Source organism: Miscanthus floridulus, chromosome 4, assembly GCF_019320115.1.
Source record: "Miscanthus floridulus cultivar M001 chromosome 4, ASM1932011v1, whole genome shotgun sequence".
Lineage (NCBI taxonomy): Eukaryota > Viridiplantae > Streptophyta > Magnoliopsida > Poales > Poaceae > Miscanthus > Miscanthus floridulus.
This window is the reverse complement of record NC_089583.1, coordinates 59,148,523-59,170,892: the sequence shown is the minus strand read 5'-3', so window position 1 is coordinate 59,170,892 and position 22,370 is coordinate 59,148,523. Positions and strand designations below refer to the sequence as shown.

The 22,370-nt window shown below is 48.2% G+C and overlaps 1 protein-coding gene across 6 annotated transcripts in view; it reads left to right on the top strand.

Annotated features, from left to right (window-relative positions):
* The window catches only part of LOC136549717 (uncharacterized), a 47,894-nt gene extending 26,110 nt beyond the window's left edge, over positions 1-21,784 (top strand). For 2 of the 6 annotated variants that reach the window (XR_010782005.1, XR_010782002.1), the window contains 2 exons: positions 10,780-10,920; positions 11,900-12,077. Coding sequence is in view for 1 of the 6 variants with exons in the window: in XM_066541104.1 (XP_066397201.1) it covers positions 21,613-21,720 (108 nt within the window). In the remaining 5 variants the exon portion in view is untranslated. Of the gene's footprint in view, positions 1-10,779; positions 10,921-11,899; positions 12,078-20,804; positions 21,101-21,612 lie in introns of those variants that run through there. The other 4 variants (XR_010782007.1, XM_066541104.1, XR_010782008.1 and 1 more) reach the window with 3 other exon arrangements.
* Positions 21,785-22,370: the final 586 nt, after the last annotated feature.

Genomic DNA, 22,370 nt, shown 5'->3' with positions numbered 1-22,370 from the left:
GGTGGGCCCTTCCAAACCCTGCATGGGAAGGCGGAGGGTTGTTTGTGTGCGGTTGCGCCTTATTTCCTACACCCGGGTGGTGGTAGTGGTGGGCCCTACCCAGGCCACATCTTGTTTTAACTAGGTGATGTTTTGTTGGTCAAGGCGCGTCCCATCAGTCAGGACACGTCCCATTGCATGCCTATTTGTTGGGTTCATAAACCCAGGGTCCCTCGTAGACTAGCTTCCCAACAAAGGCTTGCCCCAAGCAGACAAACACACAACTCATGGGCTGGCCCAAGTATCAGAATGATAGGCTAGGAGGGCATCCAATCACCGACCAGAAGGCCTAGTCAAGGAGGAACGGCACCCGCCTTCCGACTCCGACCCACCTCTCCGACCGGAGCGCTCGCTTTGATCTCTAGCCCACCTCTGGATGGCCTCTCTGACCAGAAGGCCTGCCCAAAGCACTACTTCTAACTCTAACCCCACATCTCTGACCAGGGTACGTGAATACCTCGCTCACTGTTCTTCTCCGACTGGCGCAACCAGAGCCGACTGGGACCAACCGACTAGGGACGCCCACTCAGAAAGGACCAGGGAACGAACGGAGAAAAGCAAGGCAAGGCACACAAGTCAAACCACGATACCATGGGCCATACCCTATACACCTATAGGAATAGTACTCTGCAACCACCCTGACACAAATAGTATTGTAGGTGTCGACATTTTCCCTACAGTATTGTAGGCGCCATTAACTCCCATATGGTAAGGCCCCCCATATGCCTCTAGGCATCGACAGTGTTGTGGGCGCCGGCATTTACCTTACCAAGTGAACATGGTGAAACTCCTCACATGCCTCTAGGCATCAATAGTATAGCAGGTACTAACATCTACCATACCTGCACAAAACGACGTAGCCTCCTAGGTACATCTGATGACTAACAGTATTGTGGGTGCCTACCATCATCCCGTACCCACCGGCATGGGCAACAAGACTTAGAAGCATATGAACTCTCTCCCCCTCACTTGTAAGGCCATCCCCTTCATCTATAAAAGGGGATGTGCTCTCTCCCAACATCTAGGTCGATTCAAGTGATTCCAGATTCATTAGATCGATCAAGTTCACTAGCTCACAACCATAGAACCACCAGGTTCGGACCTCAAGCACACACTTGAACACTTAGCTCATAGCGGAGCTCCTATCGCTCTCAGCCCTTCCGACTGGAGCTGACCAGACCTCTTATACACCCCATCTTTCTCTTTCTTATTTGTAACCCCACTACAAACTTCGAGCACCTAGGCTTAGGACTAAATTCACCGACCGGCTCAAACTGGAGATAAGGCACATTACCTGAACAAGTATAAACCCTATGTCATTGAGTGCTAGGCCACCTCCAATCATAATGTATGGCAAAACTATAAATATTTACTTGTTGGTCACTTTCTACACTAACACTATCCGTATTAAATAGGGGGAGGGAGAGGGTTTTCTTCCCATTCCTTCGCCTTTCTCCAACTGCTGGCTCTCCTCCTTCTTCCTTTTCGCCAAGCCCATTCGTGCGCCATAGTGGTTTCTAGGAGAGAGAGAGAGAGGGTAAATCAAGGGAGAGGAGAACTCATAGATTCGTTCATGAATTTAGGGCGCGATGTCAAACTGGAGGCCATCCAATGTAGATGAGGAGGTGCTGGTCGTCTTAACCGAGAAGGGGCTGCTCCCATCAAAGGAGGTGGCGCATTGGAGGGCTCCTGCTCCAAGGGAAGCTATTCCACGACCACAGGCCAATGAGGTTGTCTCCTTCCACACCTTCCATGAGCACGGGCTTGATACCCCATGGACTGGTTCTTACGTGGGCTTCTCAACAAGTGGCGCCTGGAGCTACACCACTTCAATCTGACTAGGGTGTTGCACATCGCTAGTTTCATCACTCTCTACGAGGCCTTCCTCAGGATGGAGCCGCACGTGGACTCCTTCCGGTAAATCTTCAGTGGGTAGGCCTTGTCTGAGGGGAAGCCACCTAGAACCGCACCAGTTAGGGGTTTTACTTTGTAGAAGAAGCCAAAACCATCAACCTCCTACCCCGTGTACTCCCCCTGCCACTCCAATCGGGGTGTCATGGTGAGTGGTTCTACATTAGGAACCTAGCAGAGATGCCATTCCCACCGTTCACCGGAAGAAGACCAGAGAGGAGGGAAAGCTAGTTGTGGGGTCTCACTGGTCAGCAAAACAAGCTGGAGGTCATCGAGGTGGAGCTTCAGAAGCTGGTGCAGCATGGCCTCGATGGGCTATGGGTCTTCCACACCTTCTTCCACCATCAAGCCGCCCCACTGGCAGAGAGGAGGTGGCCGATGTGGGCATACTCTGGCCTAACGGATCCTGACCACGCGTCATAGCGGGAGTTGCCAAAGGACAAAGTCTGGAGTCGACTCGATCGGGTGCTGCAACTAAGGGATAAAGACTCCCTTGAAGGAATCCTCGGACCTCTTCATGCCGCGAAGCTGTCTAGTCTAGTATGCTCCCCTCTTCTTATTCCATGACCTTTTCCCTCTTGCTCTCCTTTGTTTTGGTTTTGGGTTGTTCATTTTGTAGGGACTCGTGGGTTACAAATCACGGCTGCATCTTCCAAGGGGGACAAAGGGCATAGCTCGGCAAGCTACCCAGAAGGAGGCAGCGCTTGCTAAGAAGAAGAAGAGAGCTAAGAAGGCCTAGAGGAAGTTTGAGAAGGAGAAGGAGATTGGCTGGCGGGTCTAGGGAGGTGAAAAGTCGGAGCGATGTGGAGGTGGAGCTCGAGTTAGAGGAGCACACGGAGATGGGTGGCAACGTGAGTACCTCTAAGGATGAAGGAGATAGGGGCATCATCATGACCTCGATGAAGCATCAAGAGCCTGTGGTCGCGTTTGTCGGTGGTGGGTGGGATACGGAGAAGCACAGCGACATGCTTGAGTCAAGGAAGTGTGCCACGAGCAAAGATACCACCGTCGAATGAGAGGTGAAGTGAGCACGGTCGTTGCGCCCTTCAAAGGCATCATTGGCTCCGCCCCCCTGCTCCGAGCATGGCGGGCATGCCGGCAGGTTGAAGGAGCGTGTTCGTCCCCTCGCATCTTTAGGGTCAGCGCGTGTGCATGACCCACAATGGGGAGATGCCCCATCAGTTGCTCTGGTGGGTTTGCCACGAGATGGCGGTCATGGCCATTCATGGGCCGATCGGGAACCAGCTAGGTCAGCTCCTCCCTCGGTCGATATGAGGGGGCATGGGTCGCGACCCATGAGCAGTCCTTGTCCGGTGGGCTCATTGCTAGCGAGTTGAGGCTTTAGGGCTCTACCGCTCTCATCTAGGTATGCATTTATGTTCCTTCTCAATCTCACAGCTGAGTTTTTTGAGCATGACCGAACTATGCTTATTTGATAGTGGCTGGGGCCTGGCAAGACTGGGCATTGCCCTGCCTCGCATGCAGGAGGAGTGGAGACCTAGTCTGCAGCGAGTCACGACGAGCGGTGGGGAAAGCAAATTGGTGGCAGTGTGACCTTCCCTTCTAGGGGTTGCATCCTCTTGGCCGATCGTGAGTATGGTGGCAGGGGCAGAGGCGGCGATGGTAGCTATCCCCATGGTGATGGTAGAGGTTGGGTCAGAGGTGACCCTTGTGATCCCTCCCCCAATAGCTGTGGTGGAAGAGAGGAGGGAAACCAGGCTCCCTGCCTCACCTAGAGGAGGAGCGCATGGTTCACCCTCCTGGTCAGAGCTAGAGGGGTCTCGAGGAGATGTGGCTAGGCCAGAGGTAGAACACCCACCGGTGAGCCATGGAGTCTAGATAGTGGAGATCCCCTACTCCAGCGAGGCAGGCACTAGGGTGGAGCCACCAGCTATCCCACCATCGTAGGAGTTGGTGATGATCTAGTCGTCACATGATATTGTGATGGCTGGATCTTCCAGCTGGTTGGGGGTGACCCACGAGCTGGTGTGGCCCTACCCTGGTGACCTAGGGAAGGCTCAGTTTGTCCTTTGCGATGAGGTGGAGGTGAAGCTCTAGCACTTGCTTGAGGAGAGAGGATTGTCGATGGATTCAGATCTCCCCTAAACCAAGGCAAGGCTCAAGGAGGACTTGGAGTGGGTTGAGCTCATCCATCAAGTGGTTATAGTCGACCTATCACGCATCACAGAGGTAAGTTCTCTATGTTTTTAGTGTTTGTCCTTGACTCCTTAGTCTTTCACTAGTTGTTTCAGCATGTTTGCTCCTCGCTTTATAGGATTTAGAGGCGATGTCGATCCGCAAGTCCCATTTCCTTCAGGAGGAACATAGTCAGATGGAGCTTGAAGCAATGATGTCGCGGTAGGTTGGCGAGCTTCAGCACCAGCTAGAATCCACCCGTCGTGAGTCCCAAGATCGAGCGGCCGACATGATAGGAGCACGGGCTATGGAACTACTTGCGATTGAACGGGCGACTGCTGCTGAGCGAGAACTCAACATAGCGAAGGTCCACTTGGTGGAGACCGAGATGGCACTTTAGAAGTCCTTGGAGGCTCTGGAGATAGAGCAGAAGGCCCGGTCAATGGTAGAACAAGAAGTGGTCATGCTCCGGGGGCTGGTGCTTGGTGCAGAGGAGTCGAATGCTCAACTGCTCGAGAAGGTGACCCGACAAGAGGAAGAACTCTCCATCCTCAAAAGCACCCACCTTGGTATGTATCTATTCTGCCTTTGGTTGATGCCTTGGTTTTTCCTTTCCTTTGCTTCTAAACTTGTTGTCCTTTTTCCAGAACTAGGTGGAAAAATTGGTTCTCTAGAGCGAGAGCTGGAGACAGCCAAGGTGGTGATTGGTTAGAGCACAGAGGTGCTAGCTAAGTCCCTTGAAGAGCGACGTGCTCTCGAGGGGGAGCTTGACCAGATTCATAACATCGCCTAGGTGGTCGTTTCTGAGGTGTTTGAGTCAGGACTGAGCACCAGTACGCCCGCCATCCAGCTGGCGGAGGTCCTAAATGAAGTTCGGGTGCTCATCTCCGATGGCATGTTCTACGGGACGTCTAGGGTGCTGACCTCAGTGGTGATGCACCACCCGGATCTAGACTTCGCCACCATCTATAGAGGGTACGCCGATGGGTGGAGCATAGATGCAATCCATGTGCTTGGGGAGAGCTTGGTGCCATATGCACAGATGGTTGCCGAGCAAGTCTCCATGCAGTGGGTGATGGAGGCTCGCCGTTCGAGCATGGCTGAAGGTGTGCGCCAGGAAGATGTCATCTAGCCTACCAAAGGAGTGGATACTAGGTTGGAAGCGAGCATCATCCTGTCTCCGACCGAGCCGAACGTCGTCTCATCGAAAAGCAACTTGCCCTTATCCTCATCGATCGTGCCATCAGCCGATGCCATCGGGCAGCCACAATACAATTTAGAATAGAAACAGTCAGTATATGTAAAAGATAAGTTCATGGGGGAGCCTCCATGTGAATAGTTTTTTACATTCGTGAATACTTTAATTTCATTTTTGTGATGGAATCACTTGTAAGGGGAAGCTTGTCCCAACCATCCTTGTTTTTTACCCTAGCATAGCTTTGTTTTTTATTCTTTCTTTTTCACACCTACACATTGGACCCGTAGGCTGCAACCTTAAGAACCTGGGCGTGGCCCGCGAGGCTCAGCTGCTCGTAACCATAGGTCATGGTGGGGTGTGATCGGTTGGGAGTTTAAAACATAAGTTACGTAGGGTAATTAAAGGAATAGACTACCCTTTCATTTGGGTGAAAAGTATTACTATATGATAGTAAAAAAGAGGGGTGGTATCTCACCCTCATGGAGCCCCCGTGTGACCTAGGTTGAGAGTGCTTGGGCTCGGGTGCTTGTAGGAGCAAACATTGAATGAAAGAAAATGGTAAGACCAAGCTTTAGGGGAAGAAACAATGTAACTATTCGATGTTCCATGTGTTGGTGAGGACGTTGTTGTTGTTGTCCTTCAGCCGGTAGGTTCCTAGTCAGATCACCTCGGTCACCATATAGGGTCCTTCCCATGGTGGAGAGTTTATGTTTCTCCTAGGTTGATTGAGTTCTTCGGAGCATGAGATCACCGACCTCGAGGATCCTCCCTCTGATTTTTCTTTCATGGTACATGTGGAGAGTTTGGTGGTAGGGAGCGGAGCAGATGATGGTTGTCTCACGAGCCTCCTCGAGTAGGTCAACCACGTCCTGCTAAGCCTCTGTGTCTCAGACTCGGTCGAAGGTCTTCACTCTTGGGGCACCATGGTCGAGGTCGGAGGGCAATACTGCTTCAGCTCCATAGGCTAGGAAGAAAGGTGTGAACCCTATGGATCGGTTCGGGGTCATTCTTAGGCTCCAGAGGATTGCTAGGACCTCTGCAACCCATCACCCGGCATACTTATTGAGTCAGTTGAAGATGCGTGGCTTAAGTCCTTTGAGGACCATGCCATTGGCTCGCTCGACCTGATTGTTAGTACATGGATGTCCGACCAAGGCCCAATCAATCCTGATGATGTATCCATCATAGAAGTCTAGGAACTTCTTCCCTGTGAAGTTAGTTCCATGGTCAGTGATGATATAGTTAGGAACACCAAAATGATATATGATGTCAAGGAAGAACTTGACTGCCTCTTTTGAGCGAATGTTGGTGATGGGCTTCGCCTGTATCTGCTTGGTGAATTTGTCCATCGCTATGAGTAGGAGAGTGAAGCCACCCGGGCCCTTTTTGAGGGGTCCAACCATGTCGAGGCCCTAGACCATGAATGGCTAGGTTATGGGGATGGTTTGAAGCTCCTACATTGACAAATGAGTTTGTCGGGTGTAGAACTGGCATCCCTCACACCTACAAATGACCTCCTCTACATCTCGCAGCGTAGTGGGCTAGTAAAAACCTTGGCGAAAGGCTTTTCTGACCAGCGACCTTGGGGCCACATGATGTCCGTAGATTCTGGCATGGACCTCGAGGAGGAGTTGTTTCCCTTGGTCAGTAGGGATGCACTTCATGAGTACTCCCTATGGACTTCGCTTGTAAAGTTTGTTACTGAATGTGATGAACATCTTGGTGCGTTGAGCGATTCGTTGCACTTCATTCCTTTCTGGTGGGAGAATCTCCTCGAGGGTTAGTTTTTGTCTCTCATTTCTGGGACTAGCTGTAGCAATGTCTTGGTACTTGTCTCCTTAGAAGCTCAGCATATCATCCACAAACTGATGGCCAAACAGAAAGGGTGAACCAGGTGCTTAAGGACATGTTGAGAGCTTGTGCCATTTCTTTCCCTAAAAAGTGGGATGAATGCCTGAAGTTTGCTGAGTTTTCTTACAACAACAGCTATCAGGAGAGCATTCGTATGGCACCATTTGAAGCTCTATATGGAAAGAAATGTAGGACGTCACTTAACTGGGTTGAAGTGGGACACCGTGGATATTTTGGGCCTAATTTTATCAAAGCGGCTCGAGAGCAAGTCATCATTATTTAGAGTCACTTGAAGGCAGCTCAGAGCCGACATAAAGCTTATACAGACAAGCGAAGGAGGCCCTTACAGTTTGCTGAAGGGGATTATGTGTATCTCAAGGTGTCTCCTATGAGAGGGGTGCATCAGTTTGGTGTCCGTGGCAAGCTAGCCCCTCAATATGTGGGTCCTTATAAGGTGTTGGAGCAGTGTGGCCCAGTTGCTTATCGTCTCTAGCTTCCTGATATTTTATCTATGGTATACAATGTGTTTCATGTATCACAATTGAAGAGATGTTTGTGGGTTCTTGATGAAGCTGTGGAAATTGAAGGGCTTCCCCTCTAGCCGGATTTGACTTATATTGAGCACCCTGTCAAAATCCTGAATGAGAAAGAAAGAGTGACCAAAAATAATGTCGTGAAATTCTATAAAGTGCAGTGGCAAAACCATTCAGAGGATGAAGCCATGTGGGAACAAGAGAGCTACATATTGAAGCATTACCCCCACCTTCTCTCTGGTTTTGATGAGTAGTTGTTGCGTTCAAATGTACTCCCTATCTCCTTTCCCACACTAGGCACATGAAATCTCGGGTCAAGATTTTGTTTTAGGGAGTAGATTTGTAACACCCTCGGTGTTACACTATATAATTTTTGCTAAAACCTTGCATATGCATCATGTTTATATGATAGTGTATGAATTATAGAGTGTAAATCAATTTCTATGGCTCAAAACGTTCATCCAAAACGTGAAACGAATGTTATGTTTCATGTCACGTTGTATCACTTAGGGTTCTAAATGATTTTTTATTGAACGGAAATGCTACAGAATGCGTATGTGGCACTTCAATAAAGTTAGTAGTACTAGGTTCATAGGCGACGATGAAATACTTGCGGTTGAGAATGGGATTCGCTAGCTAGCATACTTGATAGCTCAGAAATCGAATTCGACGCGAATCTGAACAAAAACTTAGTCATTTTTCTTAAGTCAGAAAATAGATCGATGAAACGAAGTTTGGGAATTTTTATAGGAGGATCAGGTTAAGTGGTGGCATGGGTTTAGGGTTTTTTAATAGCTTGACATGCCATCTTGAGCATAAAATAGTTGGTTTAGCGAGCGAAGCCTTGAGGTGAGTTTTTGGGATGCTTTAAAAAGTGTGCATGACACGGTTTCTGCATCTGGACGTGGTCACCGTGCTCGTCCCTCGGCGCTGCCATGCCGGCCTCCGATGTGCACATGCTCGGACACCGTACGCGCGCCACCACACTGGCTAGGCCTATCGCTGGCTCTGTGCTGTGGGCCACTGTCACCCGTTGCCACGCCCTGGCTCACGCTCACGCTCGTGCACGCACATGCCCAGCCATGGCGACCCACACCACCATTGCTACGCACTGGCCGCTAGGCCACCATCGCCGTCACCGCTGCTCTGGCCAGCCCGCTATAGCCGCTTTGCCCTTTCGCTGACCCCGCGTGTCGCGCCACTACACTGCTACTAGCCTTGGTCATTTGTGCGAAGTCACCGCATGCGCTCTAGAACGCCATCGCGTCCGTCTACCGCCCTACCGCCTCGCGCTCATCGGTGCGGTGCCGTGAGCACGTGGCCACATTTGGCATTGCCCACATGTCACCTTGCCTTGTTTGCCTTGCCGTCATGTTGGCACTCGATGACGCTGCGCTACTGTCTCCTCTGATCGGTTCCATGCCACTGCGGTGCGCATAGCCGAGCCGCCGTCATCAGTCTGTAAATTGTGGCCATGCAGCCCACCATCCTAAACATGTTGGCTATTTCCCCCTTGCCTATAGCTGTACATGATTGAGCACCGAAGTGACAGCCATGTCCCGCCATGGTAGCGATGAGCCAGCCATGCCTGTCTCCCCTGTTCTCTGGCGCCGTGGTCGCCGTACCCGCTTCTCTAAATTTGCCGCAGTGGAGCCACCCCAATCTAATTAACCCTGTCCTCGGCTCTGCTGAGTAGCCACCCACCCACCTGACCCCACCTTGCAGCGAGCCTCGTCGCACCGTGCTCCAATTTGGAGCTGTCGTTCCTCTGGGTCAATAAAACTGTGTCGGTCTACGTCGAAGGCAAGCGCCCTAGCCAGTGCAGCTTGTGTCAATTCCTTGCACCACTAGCTTCATCTCCACCTACTAATCACCCCATGCACCCTTGCCGAATCACTACCGCCGTCTAGCCTCCTCAGACGTAGCCTTGCCACCACCGTGCGCCACCGCACCATTCGTGCGCATGTGGCCAGCTCGGCTCGGTCTGTCTTTGGTCAATCCACCACGTCTGGTAACTTCGAGGTGAGTCACTGATGCCCACCCTTGAGCTCATTCACGTTGTCTGTGCCTTGGCTCATGGAAACGTGGCCGCTGTTGCAGGGAGGAGTCCCCCATCGTGGAGGGAGCTCTAGACAACATCTTTGTTCGCTGGGTCACCGCCCATCCCTTTGGGTTTATGCCTAGGTAAGCATCGGCTCGCATTTAGGGGCAGGGAGGGGCCGGTCTGGCAGGCGTAACCGCCCCATGCCAGCACCGCCTCACCGGTGCACGCGTGCGGGTGCCGAGCGTGTCGCCATTGTGAAGATAGCTTGTTTCGAGGGTTTATCTACGAAGTAGCTGACTGTAGGAATAGTGCCATCAGTCTCTGTGTGATTCGTCGGTAGGTCAGGGTTGTTTTCATAAAATAGCTGAAGCGTGCGAGCCTTCCCGTCGTGGGCTGCCGTGGCATAGATGGGCCACGTCGGTGCACCGAGTGCGCCGCGTGTTCGCGCCGAAGTGGGCCGAGCCGTTCGCGCTTGGGCCACCCGGTGGAATGCGTTTTTCAATTTCCAGTAAATTAGCAAATGCTTATTCAATTTAGTTTTTAGCTGAACTTTGAAAAATGATAGTAAATTCTATAGATGTTCAAAAATACTGAAACAAAATTTGTTAGGTTCAAAAAATGCTATCTATCTGTTAGTGTAGTTAGTTTATAGTTAGCTGTGATCATGATAGGTTCATAAATTCAAATTAGAGAGCTTAGTATTATGTAGATTAATTTTTGTCGGAATTATTGTGGCAAATGGATGATAGATTTAGTCATGAAGTTTTTGTAGTAGGTTCATTAGATTATTATGTACTTACTGTAAATTTTGTAGCACTAGAGTAGGTTAATAAATAGAATAGCTAGTACCCTTGTTTTATCATATATAGAATAAATCGGTATTAGGAGTAAGAATACCTTTAGTTGCTAAGATGATATATGTCATGCTTCATACTTGTTAGTGGTAACAGTAGGTAACTTAGCACCTTAGTCGGTAGGACTAGCTTAGTAACTTGATAGATGTATTTTATTTTAAGAGCTACTGTTGCCATATTACTAAGTGTTGCATCATCATTTCATGCATGTAGATTATGAATTGGTAGAGTTCGTGCCCATGGACGAATAGGATTATGAAGAGGTCATTGAGGAGTACGTGGAGGAGATCCTTGTGCAGGAGGGAGCCCCGAAGCCTTTTGGTGCTGACTTTACTGACCCATCGCCTACCCAAGGCAATCCCCGGTGCATAACCCTTATTTTAAATGATCACTGAATATATATGATGTGCATTTATGTTACAGGCATTTTATGGAAACTACATGTATAAATATATCTACCTATGAGTCCTACTAGTGTAGGTCAAGTAGCTGCTGTGCTTAGGATTTTGGTAGCATGAGTAACCTATCGTTACTCACAATAGGTGATAATTATGATTACTCATGATAAAATGGTGGAAAGTAAAAGTGGTGACCGGGCAGGGATATGGTTTGGGTACTGGTGGGTGTAAGAGGTTGTGTCCTGCAGCCAATAGGGCATAGCTTGGTTACACTTTTTCTCTATCTGTGTCAGTTAAGGACCGGTCGTTGTATAAGGCTCTAGGCAAGTCACATATCTATTATCCCGAGCACAAACTTGGGTATGGGCGTAGGGAAGACTTGTTGCTCTCTTGTTGTGGGTTCCGGCTCTTTCCGGACCGATTGATTGGAGGCGGGGATGGTGGAGGTCCTTGCACCACACTAAGTCCGGGACTTAGGAGCGGGGGCTTGGAGTCCAAGTTTGGACGGGGACCTAGGCCCCATGATAGGAGGGTGATGGGTTGGTCCTACTTGTGCCTAGGGTACAAGCAGGGCATGTGTTTTTGGGGGACCCAGCTAGGGGCATTGATTCATGAATCACTGGTGTTTTGGTATGGCTTGTCTACGGTTTAGCATCGTAGTAAGAACTAAAAGATGGAAGGATGAAGTAGAACTGATTGCTCAACTCTTGCTTGAAAGTAGAACATGTGCTTACATAGAATGGCTAGATAATAAATTAATATGGCTATTAATAATAACATAAATAAGGACTCACTATTAGTATTGCTTTCTGCAAAAAGGAAACCAACAAACCATAAAGCTTATTATATTCCTTTGAGTCAGAAAATTATTCCCACTAGTCGGATAAGTCTTGCGAGTAAATTGTGTACTCAGGGTTTATTTACCCCTATTGCAGGTAATGCTGGAGAAGTACCATTGTGTGGAGGATTCTTCTGGTGGGCATAGACGGATCCTCGTTCCTTATCGCTAGATGTTTATTTTTAAAATTCCGTTGTTTAATATTCCGCACTATGACTTTGGAAATGTAATCATGTACCTTTTATGAACTCTAGATGTATGAAATGAATTAAGTATTATAACTCGTTCTCATTATTGGATCCTTGGGGAAGAAATGTGGATCTTTTGGGTTCTCCCTTGGGGTGTGTCCGACAGATACCGCTCGCTGTAGCTTGCTTTCGGGGTGCTTAGTGTCTAGTAGAAGACGAGCACCTCCGTAAGTGTGTTATTTCAGGCGGTTCTGCCACACCCATCGAAGTACATTGTCCAGTACTCGTGGGTGACATCTAGGGTCAAGAGTTGGACCTCCGTCCATTCAGTGATAAAGTTCATGAGAGCCTAAGACTTAATAGCGGTGCAGGGGATATACCTGATGTCGTGGCCCATTAGCTCGAGTGCCCACTTGGAGATCCATCCCATAGCATCACGGTTGTGGATGATGTCTCCTAGTGGGTATGAAGTGATGACCATGACTTCATGGTTGGTGAAGTAGTGTAGGAGCTTCTAGGTCGCCATCAGCATGGCGTATAGAAGTTTCTACACCTGGGGGTATCGAACCTTGGCATTGATGAGTACCTCACTGATGAAGTATACAGGTTGTTGGACCTTCAGGGGGTGTCCCGGCTCCTCCCTTTTGATGATTAGGGCGACGCTCACCACGTGGTTGCTTACCACGATATAGAGGAGGAGGGGTTCTCCCCGTTCAGGAGCGACGAGGATTGGGGCCAATGTTAGTGATGCTTTGAGGCTTTCCAAGGCATGTTGTGCCTCCTCAGTCTAGACAAACACATCTATCTTTTTTAGAAGTTTGTAGAGAGGCATCCCCTACTTGCCTAGCTGGGAGATGAATCAGCTCAGGGCGCCCAAACATCCGGTGAGCCTCTGTATGCCCTTGACATTGCGTATAGGGCCCATGTTGGAGATGGCCATGATTTTTTTTGGGTTGGCCTCAATGTTGCGTTCAGACATGATGTATCCAAGCAGCTTCCCCTTCGGAACCCTCCTTGATGAATCCAGCTGCCAGGAGTTTGGCGATCTCCTCGCCTATGGCCCTGCGCCTCTTGTTGTCAAAGTGATGTAGGCATTGCTTGGCGGGCTTTGAGCTTGGGACGAGGCATAATGCATGCTTGGCAACCTCCCATGGTATGCTCGGCATGTTAGAAGGTTTCCATGCGAGGACATCATGATTGGCACATAGAAAGTTAGCGAGCTCGTATTCCTATTTGGCCAGGAGCTTGGCCCTGATCCGCACCATCTTGGTTGGGTCAGTGGGGTCGATCCCCACTGCCTTGGTTTCCTCAATTGGGTGGAAGGCAGTCGAGGAGGTTGGCTTGTTGCAGTCTAGGACTACCGGAGTCGATGAATTTCCAAGCTGAGGGAGCTCGGCTGAGTTGATGATGGTAGTGGTGAGCTCGTGATGCTCGTGGTCACATGTTTAGGCATGCAAAATGGTGCTACCCACAGTGATGGCGCCATTCAGTCCTAGCATCTTCAACTTGAGGTAGGTGTAGTTGGGGATCGCCATGAACTTGGCGTAGCATGGCCGCCCCAAGATGGCGTGGTAGGTCCCTAGGAAGTCCACCACCTCGAAGGTGAGGACTTCCAAGCGGTAGTTGGCTCAGTTGCCAAACATGACGGGCAGGTTGATCTGCCCAAGCGGGTATGCCTACATCCCTGGGAAAGCTCACTAGGCGAAGCTCTGATCGGGGGAAGCGCATGGCATCGAGGGTGTTGACGTAGACAATGTTGAGGCCGCTGCCTCCATACATCAACACCTTAGTGAGGCGCTTCTTGTAGACAATGGGGTTGACGATGAGCGACTAGCGATCCGGTCTGGTGACATGGGAAGGATGGTCCCTCTGACCAAAAGTGATCGGAGATTCTGACCAACTAAGGAAAGAGGGGATGACTGTTTCGGCGACGCATGCCTCTCTATAGCACAGATTGTGCTGGCGCTTGGATTAGATGGCATCGGATCCCCCAAAGATCTTAAGGCATTCCTTAGGGTCAGGAAAGTCGTCATCATCCCTGCCTGCCGTGCCTCCTTTCTTGGGCGCTGCCTCCTTGCCCTATCCTTCCTTCGGTCCACCGGCCTATCGTAGAAAGCGCTTGAGGAGTTTGTAGTCCTTGTAGAGGTGCTTGACGAGCTTGGCGTGGTTTATGCATGGGCTCTCCATGACCTTGTCGAAGTGGTTGGGCTGACCCTACTGGGGCTTCTTGCCCGCACGATCGGCCACGGCGACCAAAGCAGAGTTGGCCGGTCGGCGCTGATCCTTCTTGTTCTTTTTTCCCCTTTGCATGGAGAGGCCCTCGCCTTAGTCCTCGCGCTTGGCCTTGCCCTTGTCCCAACCTCCGCTAAAGACCACTTTGACCGCCTCCTCATCGGAGGTGTGGTTCATGGCGATGTCGAGTAGGTCATGGGTGGTACAGGGCTTCAGACAGCTGAGCTTGTGGATCAAGGACTCACAAGGTTGTCCCAAAGAGGAACACGCTGATGACGTCCGCGTCAATGACTTCTAGAATGGAGTTGCATCGTTTTGAGAACCTATAGATGTAATCCCATAGGGACTCATTGGTCTCCTACTAGCAGCTCTTGAGGTCCCAGGAATTCCTAGGACAGACATACATCCCCTAGAAATTCACGATGAAGATCCTTTTGAGATTCGCCTAGTCACGGATGCTGTTAGGCGGGAGGAATTCGAGCCATGCTCGAACATGCTCCCCCACACAGATGGGGAGGTATTGAATGACAAAGTGATCATCATGCACTCCTCTGGCTCAGCAGGCGAGCCAGAAGTCTATGAGCCATATACAGGGATTCTTTTCTCTGATGTACTTGGCAATGTTGGTGGGTGGTTGGAAGCGCTATGGGAACAACGCTTTCTAGATGCGACAGCCAAAGGCCTATGGTCTCGGGCCATCTAGGCTAGGACTCCGGTTGTCTGGTCGATGACCATGCCTAGGGTGCGTGTCTCCGCTCCCCTCGGTGGTCTGGTGGGGGCCCGTGCTGCCTTCTCTCACCGCTCCTTGATGGACGTCATCATCATTCTAGGCTTGATGCTGATTGTTAATGATGCTACGAGCATCATGGTTTGGCCCAAGCCATTCGCGCATAGATGGTCAGTGTGGAGCGAGTGCCGGGTCAGGCCATGGTGTAGCTATGGCTTCTTGTTCCATGCTCAGTGACTATTGTGGTGAGTGGATGGAGCAATTTGACTGGTGCGCCCCCATTCCCCTTGTGGAAAAAGGGGCCGCGAGCCGGTGTCGTGACACGGAGCTCTCTGCCTATTGAATGGTAGTAGTTTCCACTAGCGCCCTAGGAGGTTCTGGTGAACTGCCTACTTCTAGGGGTCGATAGGCTCAGGAAGGCCACGCAGAAGCATCGCCATAGCGGCGATGTTCTGGCCAGCCTAAGCGAACTTGTGGGGGATCGTTTCCTCCATCCAAGATGTTGCGCTAGACCTGACAGGCGTGACCCCTGGCGCTGCTCGCTGGGTTACACGCATGTGGCAGTTGGATCTATCGCCTTTGTTGCAACTCTTCGTCGTTCTCCTACGCACGAACGAGGGCCTCCGCATGAGGGTCCAAAGGTGTGTGAGTCTATAGAGAATCCGCTACCACTGGTGGCTGTCCCGGAGCATCCGCCATAGCGCACTCTTGAGACAGATGCTGGAGCCGTTGCTTTCAACCTCATCATCCACGAGGTCATGAAAAGAGGCAGGAGCATAGCCTGCCATCCTCATGAATTTGAATGTGAGAGGTGGCAGTATTAGCATCCTTCGGAGCCCCCATGCATACGTGTCCATGGGGGACGCGAGGCCATAGGGGAACTGGTTGCACGGCGGTCATGGCGACGGCAATAGGGCCCCTTCGGAGAATCGGCGGAAGGTATTCAACATCGAGTAAAGAACAATATGTACGTTACTCATAGTGGGGCTTGAGCCCAACATGGGCTCGAAGTGAAGCGCAGGTGTCTCGTCGTTGAGGTCATCGGGTGGCTCGAAGCCAACGGAGGGTGCTCCTCCTCTGATGGGTGTCGGGACAAGTGCCTCCTTGTGGAGGTGAAGTATGCCGAGCTAGTTAGCGATGAAGTCCAGGCTTTCGAAGAGGAAGGTCTAGAATAGCTCGAAGACAGGAGGAACCCACATCCCAACAGGTGGAAGCGTGGGAAACTCTAGCGAGCCAAAGCAAATTATATCGCTTGAGCCTGTCATGTCGAAGATGGTGGAAAGGTGGGCCATCCAATGACCAAAAGCATGAATGCACAACGTCTTCCCCACGGACGACGCCAACTATCGGTGCGAAAAGTGAGCAACAAGTAAATATTTGTAGTTTTGTCGTGCGTTGTGATCGAATGTGGCCTAGCACTCAATGGCACATAATTTATACTAGTTCAGGCAATGTGCCCTACGTCCAGTTCCAGTCGGTCAGTGAATTTATTCCTGAGCCTAGGTGCTCGAAGTTTGCTGTGGGGTTACAAACGAGTGGGAATAAGAAGGGGGATGTTAAAGGTTCAGGTCAGGCACTGAACTAAAGAGCCAAGAGTGACGGTAGCTCCACCGTGCGCTAAGTATTAGAACATATGCTCTATGTAGCTTTAGAGTTCTAGAGCTGTGTGTAACACCCTAGGTGTTAGCCTTGCATAAATTGACTTGCATTGCATGAGCATGAGCATCAAGCATTCATATTTAAGCTTTTACAATTGAAACATTTGCTTGAAACATATGCAACATTGCTTGTTATTTCATGTTTCCTAGTATATATGCATATGATCATGAGTGTATACATGTAATTGGTTGATATGAGGCACAAAAACATATTAGCAACACTTAGGTTAGCAAATGGATCATTGTTCATGAAGGTCACCTTTCATGATCAAGCACTCAAGTGATGTTATGTGTTGACCTGGATAGCCCTATGTGTGACCAATGCATGAAATGATTGTGTGACCTTGCAAATAGCTTAAACATGTTTAGAGTATCATTATGAACAACTATGGTATTCATGGTTAGGGGCAAATTGGTCACCAAGCCATAGTTTGAATGTATACCATCATTTGAATGTAGCATGTTTGACCAAGTTTGAACTATGTGCTAGAGACCTTGCATGGAGGTGGTCACTAAAGCAAAGTTGTAGTATTTGGCGAGAGGAACAACTTTTATTTTTGGGTCATTGACTCGTTTAGCTCCTAACATGCTTGAATTAGGCTCACAAAAATTAGCAAATCAACATTTTCAACACTTGGCAAATTTTGCTAAGTCAAGTGCTCTGACAGTTTGAAAACCTCAACTTTGGGATGACATTACTCCTTAACCATTGGGAATTAGGTCTTGATCCTTTAAGAACATTTGAAACTAGTACATTGAACTACAAGTTTGGTTTAGATTGTTGGTGCTAATTACTCATGGTTCACGAGATCGAGCGCTGTCAAAACCCGCTGTCAGGCCAAAAGCGTGATCACTGAACCGACGGAATCGACTGATTCAGTGGCCGACCGGCACAGAACAGGGCTGTCGCGTGGAGGAGGCAAACGCTGCGCGTCACCGGTGCCCTGCCCCATGTGGCTAAGGCAGGCCAGAGCACGCCTTATCACCCCTAGCCCTCGCCCGGTCAAGCCCACGCACCCATTTCGTTTTTCTACCCCTCCGTCGCCATAGTGCTCACCGCCGTCGCCATTATCGGCGCCAGCTCGCTCCACCTCACCCAGTCACAACCGCAGCCACTCCACTTCCATCCCCAAGCCTCACCGCATCTGCCCGTGCTTGCTGACCATGCTCGGTAAGCCTCCGTGCCATGCTTGACCTTGCTGGAGCATCATCGTCACGCCCGTCACCGTGGCTGGAGCGTCACCGTCCATCTTTCCATGCGTTAGCTTGCTGCGTTGAGTTCGTCTTGGGTAGTAGATGCTCGTCCGAGCTTGAACTTGTGTCGCCGTGGCCACCGCTGGCGTAGCGCCGTTGTCCGGCTCCGCCGTGCCGCCATGAATGCTGCCACCGTGCTTAGCTCCGACGATAGGCTCGGTCAAGTAGGTCAATAAGTCCGGGAGGTCGTGGGGGTCATGATGTGTAGATGCCATCGCCGGTGAAGCTCGCCGTCGATGAGCCATGGCCGCACAGTATCAAGCAGCGCCACTGCCCTATTCTGTGTCACTGACGCGTGGGGTCCCCTGTTAGGCGGGTCCCGCCTGTCATCGGCTGAAGAGTATTAGGATAGCTCATTTAATCCTTAATTTCATGCGGTTTTGTAAATTTTATATCTCTAGTTGTGTAGATCCAAATTTCGGTGGTTCAAATTTTGTTAGGATCTTGGCGAAGGGTAGTATTTAGGAAAAATATGGTATTAGAATTTTCAATAGATTTTTTGGAAGATTTAAATTGAAACTTGAAATGTGTTTTTGAATGCATGTAAATTTGTTTATTTTATCTCTAGAGTTCCTTTGCTCCAAAAATTATGAAATTTTTGTGGCAAGCTATTCTTGACATGTATGAGCTCTGGTAAAAATTTGAGGGTCAGTGCAAGTATAGATTTGTAGTGATAGATTTTCCTTTTATAATTAGGTAATCCTTGTATGAATTTTTATAAATTATTTATGAATCCAATATTCATGAAATTTGTTGGAGGTTGTCCTAGTACCATATGGATGACAAGAAAAATATAAAATCTGTTGCTTGACACTTTTCACTAGGGTTTTCTATTTTTGCTATTTTAAGCTTTTCTACCTTGTCATTTTTACATAGAATGTTTTACCTGGTAAAATGGCATGAAACTTTTACAGTAGTCTTTTGGTAGAATTAGTAAGGCACTGTAAATTTTTGAGAATTTATGAATACACATTCATTATATGTTTATTATTTAACCTAAGTATCTAAATAAAATAATAAAGGCATTTAAATAAATAGTTTGGGCCTTACCATTATGTTTTTCGGAGTGTATTTGGTATGCTTGAACTGTTGGTAGACTTTGTGTTGTCAAAAATTTGAATGCTTACATGAAGTAAAAGTATTGTTGCTTTATAATTCAAGTTGGGAGGGTTTTCGGACAGATTCTGTGATTAGGTATGTTGCATAGTAAAAATGGTGTTTGCTATAAAAATGGTTAATAACAAAGTTGTAGATAACTTCTTCATATATCTTGTGTTAAAATTTCAGGACCATAGGCCACAGAGTTTAGAAGTTATAGCTGTTTAAATTTAGTATTTCCGAATTGCTTGCTCTCTGGAATTTCTGGACAGCACTGGATTAATTGTCTGTTTTGGTTAAGATAAATTGTGAATTAGCTTTTGGTGATTAAATAAGAGATGTAGACAATTTTATAAGATTTCCATAAAGTCCAAGATCACCACATTTGGATAAGTAGAACTTTAGTTATGAGTAAAACAAGTAGCTATTGTTTTATAGTGTAGTACATGAACTGCTGAAGTGTTTGATTGAGTAATTAAGAAGAGATATGCACCTACTCAGTAAAACACGATACACTTGTTATTACTTCAGCACCATGATGTTAAGAATACATATAAGAATGCATTCATCACGTATCATCATATTATACTTGTCGGCATGCATACATTCGCAATACCTTATGCCATATTCATGCATCTAGCATCGGAGGAAGAAATAACGTTGCTGGAGTTCAATGAAGTAGAGGAAGGGGACCAGCCAGGGAATCCTCAAGCCGCAGCTCCCGAAGGCGAGGAGCAGAACCCAGAAGAGCTTCCGGAGTGCCCTGATCACCGCCCCACTTCCTTTCTGAAAGGCAAGCCCCGGAGCATTCTAAGTCTCCCAGTATTTTACAAATGATTACTTAAGTCCTTATGATTGATGCATTAGGTTATAAGAGTTGATTGGAACCACTTCATGCATATAAATTCTTTGTCCAGATATATACACCGTTAACCCTGTGTAGGTCCAGGATCGAATATATGCTTAGCTATGCTTAGACCGGTAGAAGTCGGGTGATTTTCTGTCATCTGCGAGATATAGGTGGATACCGAAGCACGGTTGGCTATATTTGCTATTGTGGAACAGAATCATGGGGTAAAACAAAATTAAGGCCGGGCGGAGTCTATGCGTAGGCTGACTCATGTGATCCCGTCTGTACCGATTAAGGACCGTACCGTTGTTGGCGCTTCTGACAAGATTGAACGCATGCCTATCAGTTAGCTGGCCGGATAACTCATTCCAACTGCGAAGCCGAGTAGCTCAATTCAGGCCGGGTCCCGTTCTGTTGTGCGCTCCTTGCAGGGAGCCAGACTGAGCCCAAGGGCAGGCTAGGCCTGAACGTCCTGGCATTTGGTGTCCCCGACTGTGCGGCGCGGTACGAACCCGCAAAATGTGGACCTGAGTTGTACTAAAGGTGACCTAAGGCGACTAATGATCTGGTCTGCCTGGGTTTGTGTTAGGAATAAATTCCCAGCTGGTTGAAATCGATTTGAATCGCCGTCTCTCCCGGATAGTGAGAAAACTTGGCTAGTCTCAACATCGTAGTAACTGTGTTATGAAACATGATGGTTCGAATGAATATGAAATTACAATACCTGCTATGGTTACTATTGTATGCTTCTAAAATGATATACGACATGTTTGGCACAGGTTAGTTGCGAATTTTGAGATGGATAGTTAAAATTAACTTGATAAGAGAATCATAATTGTATAACTGAGTTAATCGCTTTTATGCAAAATGTTGTCAAGCTATCTCCACTTATACAGCCTTGCATGATCCTTGGAGTCATTTTATTTCTGGTTTATGACGGGTAAGTCTAGCTGAGTACCTTCTCGTACTTAGGGTTTCATTTTCCATTGTTGCAGATGGCACTGTTTATCATGGTTATTACAAGAGTTGCTTCTATCCTGCTGTGGATGAGGAGTAAGCCTTGGACAGGCTTCTTTATTAATCCCTCTACATGCTTTTGTGGACTATGATCGTATATTGGCACTGTACTAAACTATGTTGGAAACTTTACTTTCAAACTTAATTTGAAATGTCTGGAAGGTTGCATAGCACCCTCCTGGCATGGCTTGGCGTTATTGTCCTACAGGTGTGCAGGGTACAGTCCTCGGTATTGCGGTTGACTTGAGCGCCTTAGCTTATCTACTCCGCTTGATTCTTGGGTCCTCACCGAGCGGGCGTCCCCGGTCGGTCGTTCCCAGTCGGCTCCGACCGTGTCGGCCGAAGAAGAGCTATAAGCAGAGGTTCGACGTATTCCTGGTCGGAAAAACAGGTCGGAGTCGGAAGCGAGCGTCATCCCCTCCTTGGCCAGGGCTTCCGGTCGGAGACTGGGTAGCTCTTCCGGCCTATCGTTAGGTATCTGGGCCTGCTCAAGAGTCGCGCGTTGTTGTAATGCCGTCTGCTGGGCCGAGCTTTTGCTAGGAAACAGGCCCATCAGGAACCCTGGGTTTATGAACCCGACAGTATGCATGAAAGAGAATAAATAAAGCAAGACTGAATTAACAGAACACTCGTGGATTAGTTTTAGTATAAAAAATGACATGCTTAAAAAACATTTTGATCTTTGTTGACAAACTATAGATGCAGATTGGTAGTACCATGTCTCCAACTGAAGTTAATTTAGTGCTCATCTCTTGAATCAAAGTTAAATTTATGTTTCTATGGCAGGTTCTTTTATGCATCAAGCGTCTATGCGGCTGTGCCTACATCTACCTTGAATTTAAGAAGTTGGAAACTGAGCAGCTGGAAACTGTAGTTAGAGGAGTCAGATGCTGATATCGAGGATTTAATAATTGCCATATCTTTGGACCTCAATATTTGTCAGATAATTGCCATATATTTGGACCTCAATATTTTTCATTTTGTGACCGTCCATTAGCAATATTCTTGATGTAATTGAAACTAATGGTGTTCGCTGGTGGATTGAGTTCTTATGTAATTGAAAATGAGCTTGTCTATATGGGCTATATGTTTGTTGTATGTGATATAATAATGGGATGTATGTTATATGTGCTATAATAATCGATAGAAAAAATAAATTAAAAAATTGGCTGAAAACAAAATGTAAATGGGCTTAAAATAGATTGCAAATGGGCTAAAAATAGGTTAAAAATGGCCCATCTTTGATGTTGGGCTGAAAGAAGAGGGAAGGTGAAGGGTTATTAAATGTAAAAATGCCTATGATGTTAACATGACCTAACGTGAACTGAAAAATCAATGTAAAGAAACAAAAATGCATTTTGGTGAACTGAAAATCAATGTAAAGAAACCAGAAATGCATTCTTGGAGTTGAGAACCTAAAGTGCACGCCTTAGGGTACGTACAACGGGGCTTTTTGGGCCGTCACGTCCTGGAAAATTTACAAAAACATCCTTCGCGAGCAGCAGATGGGGTGGTGTCGTCATCTCGTGAGACGCCGGCTTCGG